Source organism: Dermochelys coriacea, chromosome 2 (genome assembly GCF_009764565.3).
Source record: "Dermochelys coriacea isolate rDerCor1 chromosome 2, rDerCor1.pri.v4, whole genome shotgun sequence".
Classification (NCBI taxonomy): Eukaryota; Metazoa; Chordata; order Testudines; family Dermochelyidae; genus Dermochelys; species Dermochelys coriacea.
In genome coordinates, this window is record NC_050069.1 from 194,170,233 (window position 1) to 194,196,004 (window position 25,772).

General features: G+C 41.6%; 1 protein-coding gene across 4 annotated transcripts in view; it reads right to left on the reverse strand.

Moving 5' to 3' along the window:
- The window catches only part of ANO10 (anoctamin 10), a 240,475-nt gene that overhangs the window by 121,795 nt on the left and 92,908 nt on the right, over positions 1 to 25,772 (reverse strand). The window contains exon 12 of one of the 4 annotated variants that reach the window (XM_038390210.2): positions 22,490 to 24,005. The exons of the other annotated variants lie outside the window; for them this stretch is intronic. Coding sequence (XP_038246138.1) covers positions 23,994 to 24,005 — 12 coding nt within the window. The 3' untranslated portion in view covers positions 22,490 to 23,993. Of the gene's footprint in view, positions 1 to 22,489; positions 24,006 to 25,772 lie in introns of those variants that run through there. 4 annotated transcript variants of the gene reach the window in all.

The window sequence follows — 25,772 nt, forward strand, 5'->3', positions numbered from 1 at the left end:
TGCTGTGTGCTCCACAATATCTGTGAGAGTAAGGGGGAGACGTTTATGGCGGGTTGGGAGGTTGAGGCAAATCGCTTGGCTGCTGGTTACGCACAGCCAGACACCAGGGCGGTTAGAAGAGCACAGGAGGGTGCAGTGTGCATCAGAGAAGCTTTGAAAACCAGTTTCATGACTGGCCAGGCTACGGTGTGAAAGTTCTGTTTGTTTCTCCTTGATAAAATCCCCTGCCCCTTGGTTCACTCTACTTCCCTGTAAGCTAACCACCCTCTCCACCCCCCTTCGATCACTGCTTGCAGAGGCAATAAAGTCATTGTTGCTTCACATTCATGCATTTTTTATTAATTCATCACACAAATAGGGGGATAATTACCAAGGCAGCCCAGGAGGGGTGGTGGAGGAGGGATGGACAAGGCCACACAGCACTTTAAAACTTATTGAATGCCAGTCTTCTGTTACTTGGGCAATCCTCTGGGGTGGAATGGCTGGATGGCCGGAGGCCCTCCCCGACGCGGTCTTGGGCATCTGGGTGAGGAGGCTATGGAACTTGGGGAGGATGGCGGTTGGTTATACAGGGGCTGTAGCAGCGGTCTGTGCTCCTGCTGCCTTTCCTGCAGCTCAACCATACGCTGGAGCATATTAGTTTGATCCTCCAGCAGCCTCAGCATTGAATCCTGCCTCCTCTCATCACGCTGCCGCCACCTTTCAGCTTTAGCGCTCTCTTCAGCCCGCCACTTACTCTCTTCAGCCCGCAACCTCTCCTCCCGGTCATTTTGTGCTTTCCTGCACTCTGACATTGTCTGCCTCCACGCATTCGTCTGTGCTCTGTCAGTGTGGGAGGACAGCATGAGTTCAGAGAACATTTCATCGCGAGTGCGTTTTTTTCACCTTCTAATCTTCGCTAGCCTCTGGGAAGGAGAAGATCCTGTGATCCTTGAAACACATGCAGCTGGTGGAGAAAAAAAAAGGGACAGTGGTATTTAAAAAGACATTTTATAGAACAATGGGTACACTCTTTCACGGTAAACCTTGCTGTTAACATTACATATATAGCACATGTGCTTTCGTTACAAGGTCGCATTTTCTTCTCCCCACCACGTGGCTAACAGCGGGGAACATTTCTGTTCAGCCATAGGCAAACAGCCCAGCAGGAACGGGCACCTCTGAATGTCCCCTTAAGAAAAGCACCCTATTTCAACCAGGTGACCATGAATGATATCACTCTCCTGAGGATAACACAGACAGACAAAGAACGGATGTTGTTTGAATGCCAGCAAACATACACTGCAATGCTTTGTTCTACAATGATTCCCGAGTACGTGCTACTGGCCTGGAGTGGTAAAGTGTCCTACCATGGTGGATGGAATAAGGCTGCCCTCCCCAGAAACCTTTTGCAAAGGCTTTGGGAGTATATCCAGGAGAGCCACGAATGCCAGGGCAAATTAATCATTAAACATGCTGGCTTTCAAACCTTGTATAGTATTTTAAAAGGTACACTCACCAGAGGTCCCTTCTCTGCCTGGCAGGTCCGGGAGGCAGCCTTGGGTGGGTTCGGGGGGTACTGGCTCCAGGTTCAGGGTGAGAAACAGTTGTCTGTCAGGAAAACCGGTTTCTCCGCTTGTTTGCTGTGAGCTATCTACAACCTCATCATCATCATCTTCCTCGTCCCCAAAACCTGCTTCCGTGTTGCCTCCAACTCCATTGAAGGAGTCAAACAACACGGCTGGGGTTGTAGTGGCTGAACCCCCTAAAATGGCATGCAGCTCATCATAGAAGCGGCATGTTTGGGCTCTGACCCGGAGCGGCCATTCGCCTCTCTGGTTTTCTGGTAGGCTTGCCTCAGCTCCTTAAGTTTCACGCGGCACTGCTTTGGGTCCCTGCTATGGCCTCTGTCCTTCATGCCTTGGGAGATTTTCACAAATGTTTTGGCATTTCGAAAACTGGAAGGTAATTCTGATAGCATGGATTTCTCTCCCCATACAGGGATCAGATCCCGTAGCTCCCGTTTGGTACATGCTGGAGCTCTTTTGCAATTTTGGGACTCCATCATGGTCACCTCTGCTGATGAGCTCTGCATGGTCACCTCTGCTGATGAGCTCTGCATGGTCACCTGCAGCCTTCCACACTGGCCAAACAGGACATTGAAATTCAAAAGTTTGCGGGCCTTTTCCTGTCTATCTAGTCAGTGCATCTGAGTTGAGAGTGCTGTCCAGAGCGGTCACAATGGAGCACTCTGGAATAGCTCCCGGAGGCCAATACCGTCTAATTGCGTCCACAGTACCCCAAATTCGACCCAGCAAAACCGATTTCAGCGCTAATCCCCTTGTCGGGGGTGGAGTAAGGAAATCGATTTTAAGAGCCCTTTAAGTCGGAAAAAAGGGCTTCATCATGTGGATGGGTGCAGGGTTAAATCTATTTAACGCTGCTAAATTCGACCTCAACGTCTAGTGTAGACCAGGGCTTATAGTTGGAGAGATTTTTCTAGTGTCTAATCTAAATCTTCCTTTCTGCAGATTAAGCCCATTACTTCTTGTCCTACTCTCAGTGGACATGGAGAACAATTTATCACTATCCACCTTATAACAACCCTTAACACATTTGAAGACTGTAATCAGGTTCCGCCCCCCCCCCATCAGTCTTTTTTTCTCAAGACTAAACATGTCCATTTTTTTTAACCTTTCCTCACAGGTCAGGTTTTCTAAACCTTTTATCATTTTTGTTGCTCTTCTCTGGACTCTCTCCAACTTGTCCACATCTTTCATATAGTGGCACCCAGAACTGAACACAGATCTCCAGCTGACAGCTCACCAGTGCTGAGTAGAGCAGGACAATTACTTCCCATGAATTTACATACGACACTCCTGTCAGTACACCCCAGAATGATACTAGCCTTTTTTTATAAAGGCATCTCATTGTTGACTCATTCAATTTGTGACCCACTGTAACCCCCAGATATTTTTTAGCAGTATTATCCCCTAGGAAGCTATTTTTTGTAGTTACGCATTTGAGTTTTCCTTCCTAAGTGCAGTACTTTGCACTTGTCTTTCTTGAATTTCATCTCGTTGATTTTAGACCAATTCTCCAATTTATCAAGGTCATTTTGAAATCCAATTCTGTTCTCCAAAGTGCTTAGAATCCCTCATCTACAAAATTTTATAAGCCTACTCTCCATTCCATTATTCAAGTCATTAATGAAAATATTGACTAGTACCAGACCCAAGGATTGACACTTGTGGGACCCCACTAGATACGCCCTCCAAGTTTGACAGTGAACTGTTGATAACTATTCTGAATTCAGACTTTCAACCAATTGTGCACCCACTTTATAATAATTTCATCGAGACCAGATTTCTCTAGTATATTTATGAGAATGTCCTGTGGAACGGTGGAAGAAAGCCATAGTAAAATCAAGATATGTCTACTGTTTCCCCTCCCATCTGCTAGGCCAGTAACCCTGTCAAAGAAGGAAATTAGGTTGGTTTGGTATGTTTGTTTTTGACAAATCCATGCTGGCTATTCTTTATAATCTATTATCCTCTACATGTTTACAAATTGATTGTTTAATAATTTGTTCCAGTATCTATTTGTAATGCTTCAAGCATATCGTAAAGGTACTGAGGTTCTATCCTGACATTTCAGGCTATTAATTGCCACAAATTAATTGCCACAAATTAAATTAATAATGGTATAGAATCCAGTTCAACTATTTGTCTGGATATGTTTTAAAATAAAACTATTCAAAAACAAACTGAGAAAACAGAATACCAAGTATGAGTAGGGAAATGAGACAATTTTTATTTGTTCATTTAAAAAGAAATGAAAAAAATCCTTCATTTTTGACAGCCACCACTTAACTACTTCACCTGTAGCCTCAAGGGTGAGTGAGCAGTCTTTAGTGACTGACGCATGAGCTATTTGTGGATGGCAGACAATGATAATTTAGTTTAGTCCTCTTCTCCCCAGACACCTTCTATCTCCATTTAGTTCAGGAGCAAGAAGCTCGTAAACTCCTGATTCTGAGTTTAAATTTAAATTCCATGAACAGCTGGACATGATTCTGAGGAACCAGAAGGTTTTCCACTAAAATATAAGAGTTTTAAAAATTCATAAAAAGCAACAGAATACTAGCAAATCCATGCTATTCATATATACGAAATCAACAAATATTCAATACTAAAAGACTATGCTAAAGCAATGCTAAAATTTGAGATTTTATACCCAGAGAAGTCAGAAATTCAAAGTGAATTTTCCCACAGAAATAAGTTTAACATAACTCGTCTTTCAGATTACATATGATATGTTCAACAGGCAAAGCAACAAAACAAAATAAATGGATTATACCGCAAACCCTGGTTTTATAGTGACAATTTCCAAGTCTGAAACAATGAAATAATATATTTTACACCCCATGCCTCCCTGCATGATTCAATAAAGCCCCTACTCATAATATGCTGCTATGTAAAATAAAAGGCTACAATATCGTTGTTTATACTTATTTCCTTCAACTCATTTACTTTTCCATAAACAAGAAAATTGTTAGTTTTGGCAATTGACTGGTTTCTTTTACAAACTATTTCAACAACAAAGTAAAAACATTCTATTTAAAATGTAATTTGTAATATTATGGTACTATTTTTAATGTAATGCATATTTTATGATTTTTTATATTTAATAAGCCTTTATGTAATGTTCATTGCTTTCAGATTCTATTCTGCACTCAATTCTACAGAAGAACTGTACAGACCTCTCACAGAGACAGATATGATTTCACAAAAGATAGAATAACTCCATTCTGCAGACACTCGCTCCATTCCATATTTAGGAGGCTGATAGGTCACTAAAGGAAAAGTTTTGTTAAGATCCTCTAACCGAGAATTAACTGACACAAAAAATGGCTAGAGGTATTATCAGTACTAAATTAAGACTGAGCTTAATAAATTTATGGAGGGGAAGGTGTGATGGAACTGTCTGCGATGGCATGTGGCCCATTGGCAACTGTCAGTAGCAAAAATCCTCAACTGCTGGAAATAGGACACTAGATGGGGAGGGCTCTGACTTACTAGGGAGAGTTCTTTCCCAAGTATCTGCCTCGCAGGTCTTGCCCCCAGACTCAGGGTCTACTGATCGCCATATTTGGGGTCGGGAAGAAATTTTCCCCCAGATCAGATTGGCAGAGATCCTGGGGGCTGGGGGGGAGTTTGCCTTCCTCTGCAGCATGGGGTACAGGTCACCCGCAGGCTTAATCGAGTTTAATAGTGTAAATGTGTGAATTCTCTGTAACCTGAAGTCTTTCAACCATGATTTGAGAACTTCAGTAGTTCAGCCAGAGGTTCTATTTCAGGAGCAGTAAGGTCTGCAATGTGAGGTGGCAGACTAGATGTTCACGATGGTCCCTTCTGACCTTAGAGTCTATAAATCAAAGCTCCATGGCAAATATTTTCTAAAATAAGAGCCTAAAATTAGAGTCCTACATGCATATTAAGGTACTTAAATAAGTGACCAGATTTTCAAAAGCATTGTACCATGATGTTGAGACACAGTAAAGGTATTCCGATGGAAGGTGTTGCAAGGGAGAAATCTTTTAGCAGTTAAGGTCAGATTTTGTGGAGGTGGAGAGAATGTAGAAGCCTGAATTACAAGAACAGAGGTCAATAGGAGCATAGGTCAATAAATTAAATCAATTTAATTATAAAATGAACATACTTTGCACTTTTATAGCTCGTTTTCTCCCTAGATCTCAAGGTGCTGCAAAATGAGGGTAAACATTATGTCTATTCACAGAAGAAATAGGTAAAGAGAGGTTAAGTGACTTGACTTGACAGTCAGCTAATTACAGAAATGGGGCTACAATCTAGGTCTCCTAGTTCTCATTCTTGTACTCAGTGCACTAGAGCACAACCACCCTTCTGTCACATGCCTACAGTTAATCACCTCCTCCATTATCCATGGAATAAGATTAGGTTTTCAAATGTAACAGCCCATCCCAGAAGTGTGTAAAAGACAAACTAACAATATACATTAACTATCACATTATAATATATTGACACCACCTTAGATAACAGAGATGAACAAAACTCATATGACTTTCTTAATTAAGATCCACTTCATTAACTTGGAAAGCAAGTAAGAAGAGGATGCTAAAAGCTGTCCAATATTAAAAGCTGAGAACTTAATGTATTGTAAAATGGTAACAAGTTAATATACTACTTCAGAACTGGACAAATGATCACCTCCTCTCTACTGTACTGCTTACAATGGACAACATAACGTGCAGTTTAGGATCTGCTATGATACCCTAATTTATCATAATTGATTCTGAGCCCTTCCCAATACTTGATTTATTGCACGAGTTTAGTATATTTACAGTGAACTGCTGATCAGAGGCGAAGATGGCAGTAAGAAAGCAGCCTAGGAAGTGATTCACCACAGATAGAAGGATATTAGGATGCTCAAAATCTGTAAGACATGAAGGATGGGAGTGGGAGTTGAGTGAGTAAAGTATATGGAGAAGAGCCAGGAAAACTAGCAGCTAAGAACTCTAAAAAATATGTGAAAGGTATATGGCAAGCAGCCAGGAGAGGAAAGAAGAGGAGAGGTCCACCTCGAGCAGGAGAGAAGATAAGACCTCAACAGCTATAGAGGACCAGAAGGAAGAAGCTCAGAGTCAGAGGCATTTATAATTTAATATAATGCTTTGATAGGAATGGCTAAAGAGAAATTAATTGGTTGTTCATATGTGAGGTGGCAATTATAAGCAGAGCTAAGGAGGTTCAGTTACATAGAAAATTTGTGTGGAATTGTTTTAAGCATCTGTAATGTGTCCTATTAAGCTACATAAAATACCTTTCTTCCTCTAGCACATGATTCAGTACCTTACTGGAAGATCTTCCTCTGGATTTTATTGTAGTTGTCAGAGCACAAGTCTGTGTAGCAGTCTCCACTTTCCCAAGTGCATTAGAGTCACCATCTTTTGGCTAAAGAGTACTTAGAGAGTCCTCAGGGTGTTTTTATTAAATAAGTCACCACATATAAGCCTGTCAAATGTTTACTTAAGGGCATTGCTCTTTTCCCACAGATGAAGTATGTTACCTCTACAGCGCTCCCCAAAAAATTCTACTTTTTATCTTGAGTTGCCTTACTCACATTATAGATTTCATTTTACAAGTTCTGAGAGTTTAAGTTGCAGGAAGAAAGAATTTTGAAGCATACCAAAATGTTGTTAACACCATCTGAATGATCTGGCATGGCTCTCATGGGACTGCTAGAGAAGAGCTAAACAGGGAACGACTTATCCTCGTACTTGTTGATTAAGCAACACGTATCCTGAGGCAGTCATCTTGTGCGCAGCCACAGCCCTAACATTGCAATGGAGTTAGTGAAGATTTTTGCTTAGATTGAGATCCCCGAAGAAATCCTAACTGATCAGGGCGCCAATGTGTCCTTCAAATTGGTAGCTGAGTTGTATCACCTTCTGTACATTCGAACTCTCAGGACCTCAGTGTACCACCCACAAACTGATGGGTTAGTCAAGCACTTAACTGAACTCTCAAGTCAATTTTGCAAAAGTTTGTAGAAGATGATCCAGACATTGGGACTTGTTGCCAGCCTACTGTTTGCTGTGTGGGAGGTCCCCCGAGCCTCGACTGGGTTCTCTCCTTTGAACTCCTGTATGGGAGACAACCTCAGGGCATCCTCGATCTTTTGACAGAGGACTGGAAAGCACAAGAGACCCAGGTTCTGTGACCTACAGGCTATGTGTTACAACTCCATGAGCATCCCCAGGCCTTGGGGGCCTTTGCTTGAGAGAACCTGTTATAAGCCCAGCGAACCCAGGAGCAACAACATAACAAAGGGACTAAAGTGCACAGCTTTGAGTCCAGAGACCAGGTTCTACTATTATTGCCTTCCACCAAATTGAAGCTCTTAGACAAGTGGCAAGGCACCTTGGAGGTGACTTGTCAGGCGCAACCAGTAGATTATGAGATCAGGTTGCCAGGGCGACGTAAGTATGCATGTATCACGTGAACTTGTTAAAAGCCTGGAAGGACAGAGAGGCCTTATTCATCGTTCCTTCACCCTCAGAACCGGGACCAGTATTGGGAGAACCTCTGGATCCAAAGCTAGTGGTAATGGGAGATGGCCTTAGCCCCGCACAATGAGAACAGTTACGTCTCATACAGGACTTCTTGGACGTCTTGTCACACACCCAGGGCAGACCGATATCATAAGTCACCACATTGCAACAATCCTGGTACAGAGGGTGAGGGACGACAACTGGCCCATCCCCAGGAATATGTGGGACGCCATCCACCAGAAATTGGAGTTAATGCTTGAGATGGGAGTGGTGAAAGAATCTAAGTGAATGGCGAAGTCCGATCGTATTTGTTCCGAAACCAGACAGGGCCATCTGATTTTGCATTGATTTTCGAAAGGTCAATGCCACTCCCAGTTTGATGCATACCTGATGCCATGCATCGAAGAGCTCCTGGAATGGCTAGGGGGAGCCAAATATTTGTCAATGCTGGATTTAACAAAAGGGTATTGGCAGATACCTGATGCCAAACTCCAGGATGAAGACTGCCTTTCTCATACCATATGGTCTCTTCCATTTCATAACAATGTCCTTCGGGCTACATGGAGTAGGCGCCACCTTCCAGCGGTTGATGAACAGGATGCTACAGCCTCACAACTGATACGTGACGGCTTATATACATGACATTGCGATTTACAGTGGCAGTTGGGAGGACCACCTTCGACACCTGGCCAGTGTTTTCAAGGCCCTTCAGGATGTGGGCCTCACAGCCAACCCCGCCAAATGCCATCTCAGGCAGGAAGAGGTGACAGGTGACATACCTTGGATATATAGTGGGAGAGGGCAAGTTATGACCATTGATCGAGAAGGTGCAAGCCCTATCTAATACCCCAACGCCGACAACGAAGAACCAAGTATGCCAATTCCTGCGACTGGCCAGATATTATTGGCATTTCATGCCTGGCTTCATGACAATAGTGGCCCCCTCTCTGACCTAACCAAAAGTTCTCAACCCTGGCAAGTGCGGCAGTCTAGTAAGTGCGAGGAGGCTATCCAAACACTGAAGAAATGGCTAGCGCAGGAACAAGTCCTCATACATTCGGACTTCTCAAAAGATTTCACTCTGCAAACAGATGCCTCAGAAGCGGGGCTAGAGGCCGTCCTATCCCAGGAATTTAACAGGGAAGAATAACCCCATTTTACATCTAAGCCATAAGCTGTTCCCCAAGGAGACATACTATTTGACAATTAAGGAGGTGGCATTGGCAGTGAAGTGGGCTGTCGATGCCCTACGCTACTACTAGGCCACGCAGCCCTGATTCCAAGGGAAGCCACATGGACTCTGGCCACTAAGCCGCACAGCCCTGTACCCGAGGGCCGCCATATTGACTCCAGCCTCTAGGCCATGCTGCTTTCAGCCTAAGGACAGTCCGATAGAGTGTAACCATGGTGGTATCACTACCCCGACCCACCGCTAAGGAGGACAGGGTGTTCATACTGAACGATGATGGACAATCCTAGCACAATAATGTGAGTAAAGACCATCAGGTTCTATTTCTGGCTGAACCACTAACAAAATGTGTGACATAAAGCAAGTAATTTCACTTCACTGTGCCTCAGATTTCTCCAATTACAAATAGGTACTTATGAAATGGCAATCCTATTTCACATCGGAGTTATGAGACTTAATTGTAGAGCTCTTGGAGCTCGCTGGTTGCAAGATGCTTTTGAAATTCAAAGTGTTATAATATAATGCTAGAGATGAAAATATATTCTATTAGTGTAAAGTTCTCATTAACTATTAAAATTGTGGGGCAACATTTCAAACTTGCACTTTCTCTGAATATTTTTTCACATCATGATAAATTATGAAAGATAAATGATTGCCTGGTTCTTTCAATAATCAGTTTCCTTGGAATTATTCCTGTTTAGCACCAGAGTAGAATATGTTGCCATCCCGGATGCAGTAACATCATCTTTTTCCTTTAACAGACGCTGAGAATTTATTTTGTGTAGGCTGAGACAAGGTAATCACTTTTATTTTAAAGTCGCAGCATTAAATACAGTAATACATTTGCATTATCCACTCAGAAAGTATTAAGTAAAAAACAGTCCATGGAATCAGAAAATAAAATCAATTCAATGATGCAGTATTAAAAATGCTGTCATCTTATATCTTAGCCAGGGATATGACTAACATATGGACTGTAAAATTATCTCTCTCATTATAGACTCCATTCTCATAATTAGCTCTGTCCCATAAAGTAGCTCCTCAATCCCACTTGCTAAATTTTCCAGTCCTGCTAACAGACTTTAAATATATTACCACCACATTTTATTAACCTTGGCTAATTAACCATCAGCTCAACAGTGTCTGCATCTGTCTTACAGATATGTTTATGTTTTTTTTAAAAAATACTAATCTAGAAACAGTCTCTCTCAATGAGGTAACATCAATTACTGCTCTCTCTCAATTGGGTAGCCAAAGCTTTAAAATTATGATGGTTGCATTAAATGGAAAATTAGAGATAAAGGTGATACATTTTTAAAAGTTATGTTGAAAACTGTTGCTATAGTATGGACTTTGTTTCTAAAGTTTTGCTCAGTACATCTGCAATTTTGTTCTTCATGTACAGAATTTTTTTTTACAAAATGTGTTTACTGATGGCATGTTATTTTGTATAATTCTATTGCAAGACCTGCAGCATGTCAGACTAATATCAGACTAATTCAGTGTTTGCAAGAATTAATTCTGTAGTGGATAGGTAAGGAGAGAGTTAGTCAATTACAATTCAACATAAATGACCAAATTGCAAAAAAACAGAGATAAGCATCATAGTTACCATCTCTGATAAATATATTTCTATAGAGCCTGCAAAAGAATATCTGAATTAAACTAGGTTTTAAAATAAGAAATTAGTCTAAGAAAACACATATTGTAGCTTTAATAAATTGTTTCAGTGCAAATCCAAAGACAAATAAAATGGACTTTAATTCTTAGGATCTAATAATTATATAATTATGTTATCTAGCCATATTCTATGCTTCTTCTGTTTATCATGTTTTATGGTCATGAACAAAAATCATAGAAATGTAGGACTGAAGGGCCTTGATAGTCATCTAATCCTGTCCCCTAAATTGAGTCAGGACTAAGTATTATCTAGATAGATCAGCCCTCGCAGATGTTTGTCTAACCTGTTCTTCAAAACCTCCAACAAGGCGATTCCACAGCTCCCTAGGAAATGACAGGTTTCAGAGTAGCAGCCATGTCAGTCTGTATTCGCCAAAAGAAAAGGAGTACTGGTGGCACCTTAGAGACTAACAAATTTATTTGAGCATAAGCTTTCTGAGCTACAGCTCACTCATCAGATACATTTGGTGGAAAATACAGAGGGTTGTTCCAGTGCTTAACTACCCCTTACAGCTAGGAAGTTTTTCCTAATGCTAACCTAAATATCTCTGGCTTCAATTTAAGCCCATTACATCTTGTCCTGTCCTCAGTGGTGAAGGAGAACAATTATTCTTCTCTTTATAACAACCATTTAGGTACTTGATGACTTATGTCCCCGTCAGTCTTCTCTTCTCCAGACTAAACAAACCCAATTTTTTTTTCAATCTTTCCTCATGGGTCATATTTTCTAGACCTTTAATCATTTTGTTGTGCACCTCTGGACTCTCTCCAGTTTGTCCACATCTTCCCCAAAGAGTGGTGCCCAGAACTGGACACAGTACTCCATCTGAGACCTTATCAGTGCTGAGTAGAGTGGAAAAATTACTGCTCATGTCTTGTTCACAGCACTCCTGCTAACACATCTCAAAATGATGTTCGCTTTTGTTGGCAACTCTATTACATTGTTGATTCGTATTTAGTTTGCGATCCTCTATAACCTCAAGATTCTTTTTCTACTGTACTCCTTCCTAGTCAGACATTTCTCATTTTGTATTTGTGCAATTGATTATTGAACATGATCCAAATGAATCTGCATAGTTCATCGCATGATAATAAATATGCATTGATATAAACCTTTAGGGATTATTCTGTTCTAACTTTTGTTTACAGCAATTCTCCAATATTACAGTCAAACATTTCTTTTTACTCATTTTCAAATTGACATCTACACTGAGATTTTGTTAAAAAGTTTCCAGGTACAGCTAGAAATACATGGTTAGTACAGTTTGTGTTTTACTATATAGCACTCTTCCCACCAAATCACAACTCAAAAATGTATCAGCATGGTGCTAGGAAGCTTTTTACTTCTAATGTGTATAGATATGAACTAAAATCAAGGTCTTAATCATTTGTGATGAAAGATCACATTCCAATGCAAAACAGAGGAACAGAATGTTAGCCTTAGTATCATAGCCAAATTTTCAAAATGTGTACTTATCTACATTTCCTCTCACTTCCTATCTGCAAATGTGTTAGTTGATGCTGGACTCTGGCAAAAATACGTTCTATAGTCCGCCCCAAAAGTGATGAAATTTTAGTGGTGGTTTAAATCAATTTTATAGATATACAGCACATATTTAATATTTTATATAAACATATACATTCAATTATCTATTTATATTGTGCACTTCCCTGTGGTATAAACACAAAATCAAAAGCATCTTGGGGCTGATTCTTCTAATTAAAAGACATACCCTGGGAAAATAATATCAAAATGTAAGATGTGCTATATTAAACTCAGTTTTGTTTTGTGTTTATTCTTCTGTTCATCCCAAGTATTTCCAGCTAACATTCCAAAGCATGACAATTTTAAATACAACATGGCAATTCACCAGGAAACAAAAATATCAGCAGGGACAAGGCAATCAGTATCTTCATTTACAATGTGTGAATCCCTAAGCGAGAAAACCAATCATTAGATAAAAATAGATCAAGACAGAGCCAGGATGGCTTCAAGTTTACTCATGGTCTGAATGAGCACAGATGAAAAAAGGCAGTGGCAGAAGAGGTGTATTAAAATAACAGAAGCATGCATTCAGAATTTCTAATTTGAAATGGTTGTAAAGTGCTCCCTGGTAAGCAGCAGGGGGTAAGAATACTGGAATGAAAAAGCAAATGCACAAGGAATAATGAGTAAGTGACGTGTGTTTTAGTCATTCCAACCCTAATGCCAGGAGATCACTCACTCTGATTTAGCTTTCCTTTCGGCTAGCTATGTACTGTATTATAAGTGACTGGATACTGTCTATGGAAAAAACTCACGTGTATTAAACATGACTCATACTTGGTTTACATTCTGTACTAGTTTGCTTCACTTGTTTCCACTGGCTCAGGTTGACTACACAACAAACAAATCCCAGTGTATGGAACTCTTTCAACTTTTCTCAGTGAGCAAGCATTTTTATACAGGAATATCAAAACCACGGGTCAGAATGAAAAAAAAAAAACCAAGTTGTGAATCCACTTCCCCTTTGGGCTGCGCTGACTCAGTCAGCAGCTCTTCCTGTGCGGGCTGCGGACTACAGCTGGGCTTAGACATGCTCAGTTAGATTCTCCTCTACTTGTTCCAAATTTCCTGCTCCAGACCTGCCTAAGGCACTATTTTACTACTTGCCTCCTCTCAGGCAGGTATATGAGAAAAAGTTTCAGGTGGGGCTACTATATTCAGGAGTTAATCTCCCCTTCCAGACAGTGGTGGTAGAATCTTGGGCACATGAGGCAGCAGCAAGACCCAGGGATGCTGAACTTTCTGTTCCCAAAGCAGCTGACTGCAGTTTCCTACAGGGATTTTGTGTTTTGGATTTGATGCCACTTAAGATTTACGACCCATCAGTCACCAGCTGCACAGCAGCTGTGAGGACCCAAGAACTGGAAGCAAAATGGAAGACGGACAAAAAAAACAAAAACCTGTTCATTATATGGCTGCATACCTGCCCAATCCAACTGCAGTTCAGAATCCAAAACACCACAGTTTGATGGTTAGCATTTTATATACAGTGACACAGAGGCCCATCGGTGCCAGCTAGCAAAGGGTTCACTACTCTGTGTCAGCAACTCCTAACAGACCTGACAAACTCCCTACACCTAGCATATGGGCTTTCATAATATTTATCCATAAAGAATATCATGAAAGGTACTTAATAAAAGCTTATGTCATATTGATTCACATAATCATTGTGAGATGTATGTATAGATAATATTTAAGGAGTTGTATATATGTACTGAAAAGATGTTTTAAAATCTGTCCCAGGAAGTGTGGACAAACAGATTTTGGGTCAAATAAAGGACAATGATTCACCAGTCTCTCTGTTGGCTATGTGAATTAAGCATTGAAAACCAACACAATTGAAGCCAAATCCGCATATGGTGTAAAGGAAAGAGGGGGATGGGACTGCATCAGAGACTAAACCACAGGGTCCTGTCCTGTCTCTGGGGTACAAAGACAATGAACTCTGGGGATATGAGTAGAAGGCAAGAACTTTTTTTATAGAGCATGGACTTCTTGTATTTTGGGTCTCTTTTTTTTTTTTTGTTTATTTCACTAGATTATTTGGGTGAGTAGGAGGAGAAATACTCACATCCCAAAAAGAAAAAGAGTACTTGTTGCAGCTACAGCTCACGAAAGCTTATGCTCAAATAAATTTGTTAGTCTCTAAGGTGCCACAAGTACTCCTTTTCTTTTTACGAATACAGACTAACACGGCTGCTACTCTGAAACTCACATCCCAATACATTGTAAGTACAAGGGATCTACACTGTTTCCCCCCCTCTAGCAACAAATTTAATTAAATGCTCTAAAACAGATTAATTAAAATGCTCTAAAACAGATTCTTTTACTCAATATTTATTACTGTTTCATCCACTTTGAAATGGAACTATAGGCAGTTTGAAAAATGGACAGAGGTTATCTAGTTACAACAGCTTTTCTAAAATGCTTCCATATAATCTGCTGAAGTATTTTTCTTTTTTTTTTTTTTTAAAAAAAAAAAACCTTTTTGCAGCCGTAATCTTAATTGAGGGCCTTTATCTTGCTCCTACTCAAGTCTACAGAATGTTTCCTTTTTGTTCAATCGGAATACAGTCAGACTGATCACAGATATACCTCAATTTCAACAGCCAGTGTAGCTGATGGGGAGTAATTCCCCCCTTCTCCAGCTTATGGCTGTGTCTACACTTGGATCTGGGGCTGTGATACCCAGCTCGAGCACACATACTCGCAGTACTCATGAGACTACTGTGCTAAAAGAGTCATGTAGCTGCAGTAGCAGGAGCAGCAGCGAGCAGCACTGTGTGCTAGCTGCCCCAAGGACAAATCAGCCCAGACCAGGTGGGTATGTACTCACGGGGATGGGGGGAATGGTAGGTCATGCCGCCACTTGCCACTGCCTGTGTTACCGCAAGTACACTACTATTTCAGTGAAGTAGCTCAGTGAGAGTGAGCAGGCATAGGCCTTCTCAAACTGGGAATCACATCCCCAGCAGCAAGTAGCCTAGCTGGTGGGTGAAGTAAAGGAGATGGGCAACAGAAAAAAAGTTAATATGGGGGACAAGGCAAGACAGGGATGGAAGAAGGTTGTATGTGGGAAATCAGGAAAGTAAAACAAAAGGAAGTGGAGGAGGAAGGATGTCAACAAAGCATTAGTAGGGGAAGAAGGTAAGATAAAATAAACAAAGAAAAAAAGACAGGAAATCAGAGAGGGCACAAGTTAAAGAGAAGAAAAAAAAATACAAAGATGACAATCGCTGTGCCCAAAATGACTGTCAGAAACAAGAGGTGCTGCTTCAAGAGCTGATCCAAACATCAGAAGGTATTGGTGGCCATCTTACATCGGTATAATTACCTTGTGCAGGGGAGTGAAAAATCCACACCTCTGAATGATGTGGTTATACAACCTAACCCGCACTGTAGACAGCCCTATGTTGATGGGAGGGCTTCTCCCGTCGACATAGCTACCACCTCTTATGGTGGTGAATAAACTTCGCCGACAGGAGAAGCGCTCCACTCGGCATAGTGTCTTCACAGAAGCACTACAATGGAGCAGCTGCACTGGTGATGCGCTGCTGCAGTATTTTAAGTGTAGATCTGTCCCAAGTGAACGGGACAGGCCAGTTCATTTGGTTTAAATTCAGAAAACTGAAAAAAATGCCAAAGTAAAGTAACTATTTCATTTGTTACATTGCTTCAAGTCTAAGAGGCTTAATAGCTTGAGATACTAGTAATATGATATTCAGCCCTTTCACCTCTAGGTTTCTAGTTCTAATGTGACTCAGATAAGTAAATGACCAAAAAAAAAAAAATCACTTGATGACCACTCATTGCTTTGTGTGAAATGAGTGGGTGGTATCATCATAATATGGGAGTCGTCCCCAAATTTTTTCAACCATGCCCCCCTCTTACTCAGTTTGTGCGTCCCTGGGAGCTGGGGTAGGGTGAGTGGGGCAGGACAGGCAGGGCTGTCCCTAGGGGGGTGCAGGGCCCGGGACATAGGCGCTGAGTTTCTAATCCACTGGGAAGGTGCTCTCCGCCTCGGCTCTGCCCAGGCCCCGCTCCTGCTCTGCCTCTTCCCCACCCTGTTCTGCCGCCTCCCCAGAGCACGCTGCGCCCTTGCTTCTCTCCCCTCCCCTCCCCCCGCGCCTCCTGATGCCACGAAACATCTGATTTGTGGCAAGTGGTGCGAGGGAGGGGGAAGCGCTGATTGGCAGAATCCACCAGCGGGCAGAGGCACTGGGGGGGTGGGGGAGGTTCTAGTAGGGGGGCTCCTCTCTGCCTGCCACTAGACTCCCTCCACACCCCGCCCGCCCAGCCACCTCCCCCTCCCTGCCCATCTCCTCACGATTTTATAGAAGCATGGGGCAGTCGCCCCGATTCACTGTACCCAAGGGATGGCTCTGAAGACAGTGGATGGGGAGCCACACTCTGGGGGTGGAGGGGTGAGTGGGTCAGGAAGGGGTGGGGGAGCTGAACTCTGGGGATGGGGAGGTGAGTGAGGTAGGATGGGGAGGGACAGCTGTGCTCGGGGCACAGCAGGGGAGCTGCTGGTACCTCTCTTACCGGAGCAGTCCCTGAGTGCTCCTCCAGACTCCAGCAGCAGCGCTGCTCTTCCTGCCCCCGGTGGCAAAGGCCAGTTAATGTGGGTAACCAGACAGTGTCAGGGTGGCTAGGACTGGGGCAGAACAAGGCTGGGTGGTGCTCCTTTCCCACCTCCCGGGGGGTTGGCCCAGGTCCACCACACACACCCAGATGTTCCTCTGTGCCTCCTTAGGGGGCATGCCCCACAGTTTGGGGACCACTGTAATAGGATCTAAATGGCACCCTGATATTTTTAATAAATGTACCAATGACTTAATACGTTAATACTTAATACGAAGACTGAGATACCCTCTCACACTTTACAGACAACCTTTCAAGAACGGCATAGGAAAGCTTGTACCTTTACTATACAGAATCCAGTCTTCAATATCCAATGGTTTCAAACTGCATCATTTACAAGCAATTTTTTTTCAATAGTTGCAAAATTCAAATAATGTTTTCAAGGGGAGGACCTGTGGCTCTCCCATGCATGTTGGAGTCAAAACCCTTCAGCAAGTTCATCTTCCCTTGGCATCTGTACACTATTCCCTTTCCACTTTAATATTAATCAGTTGCCTGAAAACCGCTAATTTCGAGGACTTTCCTGTGGAATCCAAATGAGGCCCAAGTAGCCCTCAACCCACTCCTGCCATCTCTGGTTCACAATTTCAAAAATGTGGATCTAGTATTCCTGCACTTCCCAATTTACAACGGCTTCAGGCTTTGGAAGCCCATCATATCACATCTTATCTTTACCGCTGTGTACTAGTCACATTGCCTTATTTGGTCTTTTTCAAAAGAAAATTAAAAAATATAAAAACAATGGTGTAGGACATAGAAAACAGTTTTGATGTAATTTTAAAATTATCTTATTTTAGAAGTAATATTAACACAATATTATTAAAATATCAAAGCTATGACATTAATTCAACAAAAGTGAGGAATTAAATTAAAGATGACAATCTTAAACCTTCCCTGTATTGCCTTAGATTGGGAGCAAACATGGTATGACAATCTACTCCCCTAGATACTCAGTCATATACTTCTACCCCCATCCTTTCTGCACATTAGAGCTCATTTGACACTGTCAAGTTTAAGGAAAAGGAGTACTTGTGGCACCTTAGAGACCAACAAATTTATTAGAGCATAAGCTTTTGTGAGCTACAGCTCACTTCATCGGATGCATTTGGTGGAAAAAACAGAGGAGAGATTTATATACACACACACACAGAACATGAAACAATGGGTTTATCATACACACTGTAAGGAGAGTGATCACTTAAGATAAGCCATCACCAACAGCGGGGGGGGAAGGAGGAAAACCTTCCATGGTGACAAGCAGGTAGGCTAATTCCAGCAGTTAACAAGAATATCAGAGGAACAGTGGGGGGTGGGGTGGGGGGGAGAAATACCATGGGGAAATAGTTGTACTTTGTGTAATGACTCATCCATTCCCAGTCTCTATTCAAGCCTAAGTTAATTGTATCCAGTTTGCAAATTAATTTCAATTCAGCAGTCTCTCGGAGTCTGTTTTTGAAGCTTTTTTGTTGAAGTATAGCCACTCTTAGGTCTGTGATCGAGTGACCAGAGAGATTGAAGTGTTCTCCAACTGGTTTTTGAATGTTATAATTCTTGACGTCTGATTTGTGTCCATTCATTCTTTTACATAGCGACTGTCCAGTTTGGCCAATGTACATGGCAGAGGGGCATTGCTGGCACATGATGGCATATATCACATTGGTAGATGCGCAGGTGAACGAGCCTCTGATAGTGTGGCTGATGTGATTAGGCCCTATGATGGTATCCCCTGAATAGATATGTGGACACAGTTGGCAACGGGCTTTGTTGCAAGGATAGGTTCCTGGGTTAGTGGTTCTGTTGTGTGGTGTGTGGTTGCTGGTGAGTATTTGCTTCAGATTGGGGGGCTGTCTGTAAGCAAGGACTGGTCTGTCTCCCAAGATCTGAGAGCGCGATGGCTCGTCCTTCAGGATAGGTTGTAGATCCTTGATGATGCGTTGGAGAGGTTTTAGTTGGGCAGCTTGTGCCACACACTCTCAAGAAGGTTTTCCTCCTTCCCCCCCCTGCTGTTGGTGATGGCTTATCTTAAGTGATCACTCTCCTTACAGTGTGTATGATAAACCCATTGTTTCATGTTCTCTGTGTGTGTGTATATAAATCTCTCCTCTGTTTTTTCCACCAAATGCATCCGATGAAGTGAGCTGTAGCTCACGAAAGCTTATGCTCTAATAAATTTGTTAGTCTCTAAGGTGCCACAAGTACTCCTTTTCTTTTTGCGAATACAGACTAACACGGCTGCTACTCTGAAACCTGTCAAGTTTAAGTTTGGTTTTAATAATAAAAAATATATTACAATATGGGGTTTTTGGAGGTCAATATTTTCTTTGTTGAAACAGGATATACTTTTTGAAAAATTCCTTGGTACGGATTTCAATTGGACTAAACAGAGTTCAGAGGTTCTTTATCCAGCTCACCATTGTGTACCCATGTCTCTATTCCTCACTTCACCCATATACATCCACCTTATGTCCGTATCAGAAGACTCACATAACTAGTGGCTACTGACCTCAAAAGTTTGAATCTGTGGTTTGAGGAAGAGGGAACATACATTACAAACACACAGTTCTTTTCAGGTATTTTAGCCACATTCTCAGACAAGCTTGCCTCTTACAAACATTTAAATGGAGGGAAATATTTTATAAAATGGAGATGTTGACTACTTTTTTAAAAAAACAGAAAGCCAGTGCAACATAAAAAGGACCGGGGGGGGGAAATAAACACATCCCAAATACTGTATATTTTTACTTCAAATAGAAATAGGAGGCAAAACACTTTCCATTTGCAATAAGGAAGCTTTATACATTGATTTGTGTTTAAAGAATACTACTCTCAGAATATGTTAAAAACAAGTGGCATAATTCTCTCTAAGGTAAGTCCCCAAAAAAAGCCATGTGTCAACAATAAAGCAGATTCTGAACAAGCCAGCTTTGTATCTCCTCCATAGAGCATTCTGCAGCTGCCACAGCAGCCAGCTAAGAGGAGCCAGCTAAGAGACCAGACAAGAAGCCGAAGAGGTCAAGGTTTGGGAGCCATATCTTGGCATCTGGGTTCTGCAGCTGTCAGGCACACTCAATGAGAGGCTTCAGTGTTGTCTGCAGCACTTGCAAACATTTACAATCAAGAAAAAGGAAAAATAATCTACATTAATAACAGGAGCCAACTTACCATTGAAAAGGGATACATGCCACCATTTGCTTTGTCACTGCACTGCAATTCAAACATATCTCATCGGTGACTAAAGTACTGTTGGCAAATTTACAACTATGTAGCAGTCTGAACCATTAACTTTACCAGGAGATCTACCACTAGAAGAAAAGATCCGATGCATCCGATGAAGTGAGCTGTAGCTCACGAAAGCTTATGCTCTAATAAATTTGTTAGTCTCTAAGGTGCCACAAGTACTCCTTTTCTTTTTGCGAATACAGACTAACACGGCTGCTACTCTGAAACCTAGAAAAAAAGAGTATCAGTGAACAAAGTGGTAATAGAAAATCTAGATATTTCTTTAAAGTATTTTGTAAAAAATACAAACATTGGTGTATATTTTGGGTTTTTACACACATACACACAAACAAAGGAGTTAGCACACTGTTGGCTGTCACAACCAACACAACAAAATGTTTTTTTCTTGACATCATTTCTATGCCCATAGTAGTAGACTATTAATAACACTATCACAACTAACCATACTAATAGCTCCAACTGGTCAGATGCAAAAATAACATTGTTATATATAATGTAATACTTTGACATTTTTAGCATCATAGAAGCTTCCCACCAGCCCTGCCAAAGGCAAGAAATTAAAGGACCAGTCTAACATTCTAATGGTTTTCATAAGGGACTAAAGTTAAGATCCGAGTTCGATTCTCGATTCCTGAACCAGCAGCATGCTTAATCCCTAACGGATGCAGAAGGAATAGATGTGCTGTTGCCTGTTTTGTAACAAAAGAATGGCCTTAATGGGCTTCTGACAGAATATTATCTTTCCGACAACATTCTTAAAACAAGATCTCTTGGATCTAGTGGTACTATCCTTCTGGCTATCTCTCTTGTTTGTTTTGTGCACCTCTTTTCTTTTGAGATGGAGGCAATTTTCCTTGTAGGGAGGAAATATAAATATAAATATAAATATCTTGTTTTAAGAATGTTGTCGGAAAGATAATTCAGCCAAATGGCATAAAAAACTTACTGCTAAGCTAATTAATGAAGCAAGACATGAGAGCCTTATTCTGAAGTCCAGAAAATAGCCAGTGGACTCAAGTGAAGAACACTGCTGTCTTGCAGAGACTAAGCACAAGTCTTCTGGGAAAAGATAACTGTGATCTCTTCAGCAGTCAGCATTCTGGAACTATATTAAACTCAAGAAGTCACTTCTACCTTGAAGAGGTGGCATCTGTTCTACGTGTCCCTTTTTGCTATTTTTGTAATCTTATTTTCTGAGGCTAGCAGACCCAGTTCATTCCCTTTGTCCAGAATGCTGTGTATGCTCCCCACCTGCCTTTCGAAATAAAATAATATTTGCATCCTTTTTCTTAGAACTCCATACCATTCCACTGACACCAATGATATCAGTAAATGATCTAGTGTGGAGCCACCACCATTTTTGTCAATATGTTGTATACACTTGTTTTGAGCACAGCTAGATGACCCAGAAGTGAAAACACTGGTGCCTTAGCTACACTAGAACTCCCATTGTTATCACTGCTGCAGATGTACCACTCATCATGCAATGGTGGGAAATTTTAAGGAAAAACCTGAGGATATTCACAGCCCAAGGGGTATTTACAAGACCCCCAAAGGGGGAAAAATACAATGAATAAGAACAATTCCCTCACCTCTCCACTTATTTCATTTTAAATGCATATGAATACAAATCCTAAAGCCATTATCAATTTTCATGAAACCTATCTGCATCCAATCTGTACTGACAAAGCACGCCTTGCCAAAAAAAAAAAAAGTTTAAAAACAAAAACATGCAATCAAAAAGTGCCAAAAAATATTTTATATCCCGCAATTACTATTAAGGCTTTGTGAACAGGAAGGAGAGGAAACCTACACCGGAATTCTAATTAACACTGTAAATAAGGCAGATTTCTTACTAAAACTCATTCATTGGAAAGTGTCCTGACACACAAAAAAGTGCTCCATAAAGTATTTACAACTAAGCAGGATGAATGTGTACTTTTTGATAAAAAGGGAGAGATGGAAGCAAAGATAAGTGCAGGTTGTCAGAAAGTGGATGCCTGTGTTTGCTGAAGAGATGCGTCAATCCTACTTTTTGGAGAAAGTTTCTGCATTAAAAGATTCACATATGCTTTATAATTCAGTGTTTGAGGAGGATTTATTTCATCTTGTAAAATACAATTTCTCTGCAGCCTTGTGCTCTCTAACACACCTTACACCTTAGGTCAGAATTATGCAGGAAGATAGAGAGGAAAGTCACTTATGAAAAGATCTGCTTGTTCATAATACCTCCTTCATTTGCAACTTGGCTTTTGTTTCCTAGCTGCATGTGTCCTTTCTGTGTGGCACACATGGAAATTACATAGCTACAATACTATCCTGGGGGTTAATATTTTTTCCTGATGCTAATTTATACCTGAACATGGGATAAAAATATAAATATAAATATAAATATATATTTAAAATATGCTGCATCAGACTGCCCTCATTAGAGCAAAAATATGACACATTTTAAAAATAATCTGATGAAATATTTTCCTTTGTACTTTCTCCCATATTCCCTCACTGTTTACAAGACTCTATGCCATGCTATGGATTGTTCTAGCAAACTAATTTTATTCCCAAAATTCAGAAAACTAGGGATTTAAGGTTACTAGTTTATGAAATACTTAACATGGGAATTTTTGTCTTTACCGATACTGATGTTTTTACTATCTCATTTCCATCTCTGGCATTCTTCTCAGGTCCTGTGAATCATTAGAATGCTGTAAAAATAAAACCTCCTCTCCAATGCACTGAGTTATACAAGTAAACTAAATGTTCATGTTCCCTCTAGTGGCAGAGTAACCTTATTTTAATGTTACTACACTCAGGCTTTCTACCCACCTCCTCTCTAGACTGAAGTTGCTTTCTAATATTATCTAAGAAGTGAAACTCAGCCATCCAGCACCACACTTTTAACTCTCCTCAAAGCTATCCATCTAAGATGACAAGCTTACACTTCAGTTGATTTAAAAGACAGTTACCTTTTTCCATAACTGGTGTTCTTCGAGATGTGTTGCTCATGTCCATTCAATCTAGGCGTGTGTGCTCTCCAGATGTACCAGTGCCAGAAGTTTTCTCCTCAGCAGTATCTGTAAGGGACCAGCTCCAGCGCCCTCTGGAGTGGCACGTACATGCTGCGGTATATAGAGCATCGCCGGTTCCCTGCACCCTCAGTTCCTTCATGCCAGAAACTCCGATAGTGGAGAAGGAGGGCGGGTTGTGGAATGGACATAAGCAACACATCTCGAAGAACACCAGTTATGGAAAAGGTAACTGTCTTTTCTTTTTTGAGTGCTTGCTCATGTCCATTCAACTTAGGTGACTTTCAAGCAGCACCCCTTGGAGGTGGGTAGGAGTTCATTGATGTGTAGATTGCAACACCGCTCTGCCGAACCCAGCGTCATCCCTGGCCTGCTGAGCGATGGCATAGTGGGCCATGAACATGTGCACCAAGGACCAAGTCATGGCTCGACAGATGTCCTGGATCATGAATTGTGTTAGGAAGGCCGCCGAAGATGCCTGTGTTCCAGTTGAGTGGGCTCTGACGACTGGCAGCAGAGGGACCCCTGCCAACTCATAGTAGGTCCGAATGTGAGAGATCCAGTGAGAAATCCTCTGCATGGACACTAGGAGGCCCTTCATCCTATAAGCTGTAGAGATGAAAAGCTGAGTCAATTTTCGGAAAGGCTTTGTCCGCTCTAGGTAGAAAGCTAGGGCCCTTCTTACATACAAAGCGTGAAGGCACCTCTCTTCACTAGTCTCATGGGGCTTAGGGCAGAAGACCGGAAGGAAGATATCCTGGCTCATGTGGAAAGTAGACACCACCTTGGAAAAGAAGGCCGGGTGAGATCAGAGCTGGACCTTGTCCTAACAAAAGACGGTGTACACAGTGGTTCTGAGGTCAGGGCTCGCAGCTCGGAGACTCGCCTCACCAATGTCATCACCATCACCAGGGAAGCTACCTTCCTCAATAAGTGAGACAGAGAGCATGAGGCCAAAGACTCAAAGGGTTGGCCCATGAGCCTGGACAGAACCAAGCTGAGATCCCCCTGAGGGATCGGGAACTGAACTTGTGGAAAAAGTCTCTCAAGACCTCTGAGGAACCTGACCGTCATGTCATGGGAGAACACCATCTGCCCCTGAATTGGCAGATGAAAGGCGGAAATGGCCACCAGATGCATCCTGATAGAGGAGTGCACCAGGCCCTGGTTCGTCAAATGAAGCAGGTAGTCTAAGATCGACTGCATCGAAGAATGCAAAGGGGAGATGCCCCATTCAGCCGTTCAATGGTAGAACCTCATCCACTTTGCCAGGTAGGTCTGTCTAGTCGCTAACAACCCAGGTCCCCTTGCGGAGGAGCTAGAGGAGCCTTCAGACTCTCTTTGACGTCCTCTACTCCACAGCACCGGCCAGGGTGGCTCTGCCCCTTCATGATGGGCTCTCTAAGATCACTACTAATGTGCTCTGGCAAACTCCCTCCTCCCTGCCACCCATCTCCAACAGGGCTGAGCACAAGTACTTTGTGCCATCCAAAGGCCACAAGTACCTGTACACCCACCCTGCTGTTCCTGACCTGGTCTCTGAACCAAGACTATCAAATATTCCAAACTTTGTGCTATTTCTGACATAATCAGAATGACTAGGATGAAATCCCCATACAACTTTGTGACCTACAGTAAGACAGGATAAATATATTTTAGACTATGTAGTAATATCCTTTCCTCTACATATTTATACCCTGCCCATCACGCTAGTATCCAAGCAACTTCTTACTATATCAGCAATGGCACACAGAGGATGAACATACATAAAAAAGACTAACAAAAACATGTTTTAAATCAGGAGCAGCTTTTATGACAATTTGTTTTCTCAGTTCAACTGTCCTGAAACAAGACTGAGTTGCACATATTTAGCAGTCCCTGGGAAACAGAACATCCCACAATGTTTGGCCATATCAGACCTTTCTTTATCCTCTGACAGAGTCATTAGACAGACAAATGACTTCACTAGCATGCGGGTGCCATCTTGGAATATATGCATTAATGTCACATTAAATTAGCCCAAATATAGAGTGGATAAAAATCAATTTCTTGAAAACAAAAAAAATCTGACTTTATTTTGTTACTTGAATTATAAATTTTTCTTTTTAAAAATAAATCTGAACGTAATAAAAAAATATGTTATGGCCTAAATTTATAGTCTTTTCAAACATTTAAATAAAAAAAGAAATATGCTGAATCCATGAGCCTCTATCAAAAACTTTGAATTAAAGAAAACACTCAAGGGAAAAACATCTAACTTTTGAAGTCAAGCTTTATAAATATGGCAATACAGATCATGTACTGCGTTAAAGGCTTGATCCAGTGGGGGAGCCAGGGGATACGCTACTTATGCAAGAGACCGGCAAAATCATCACA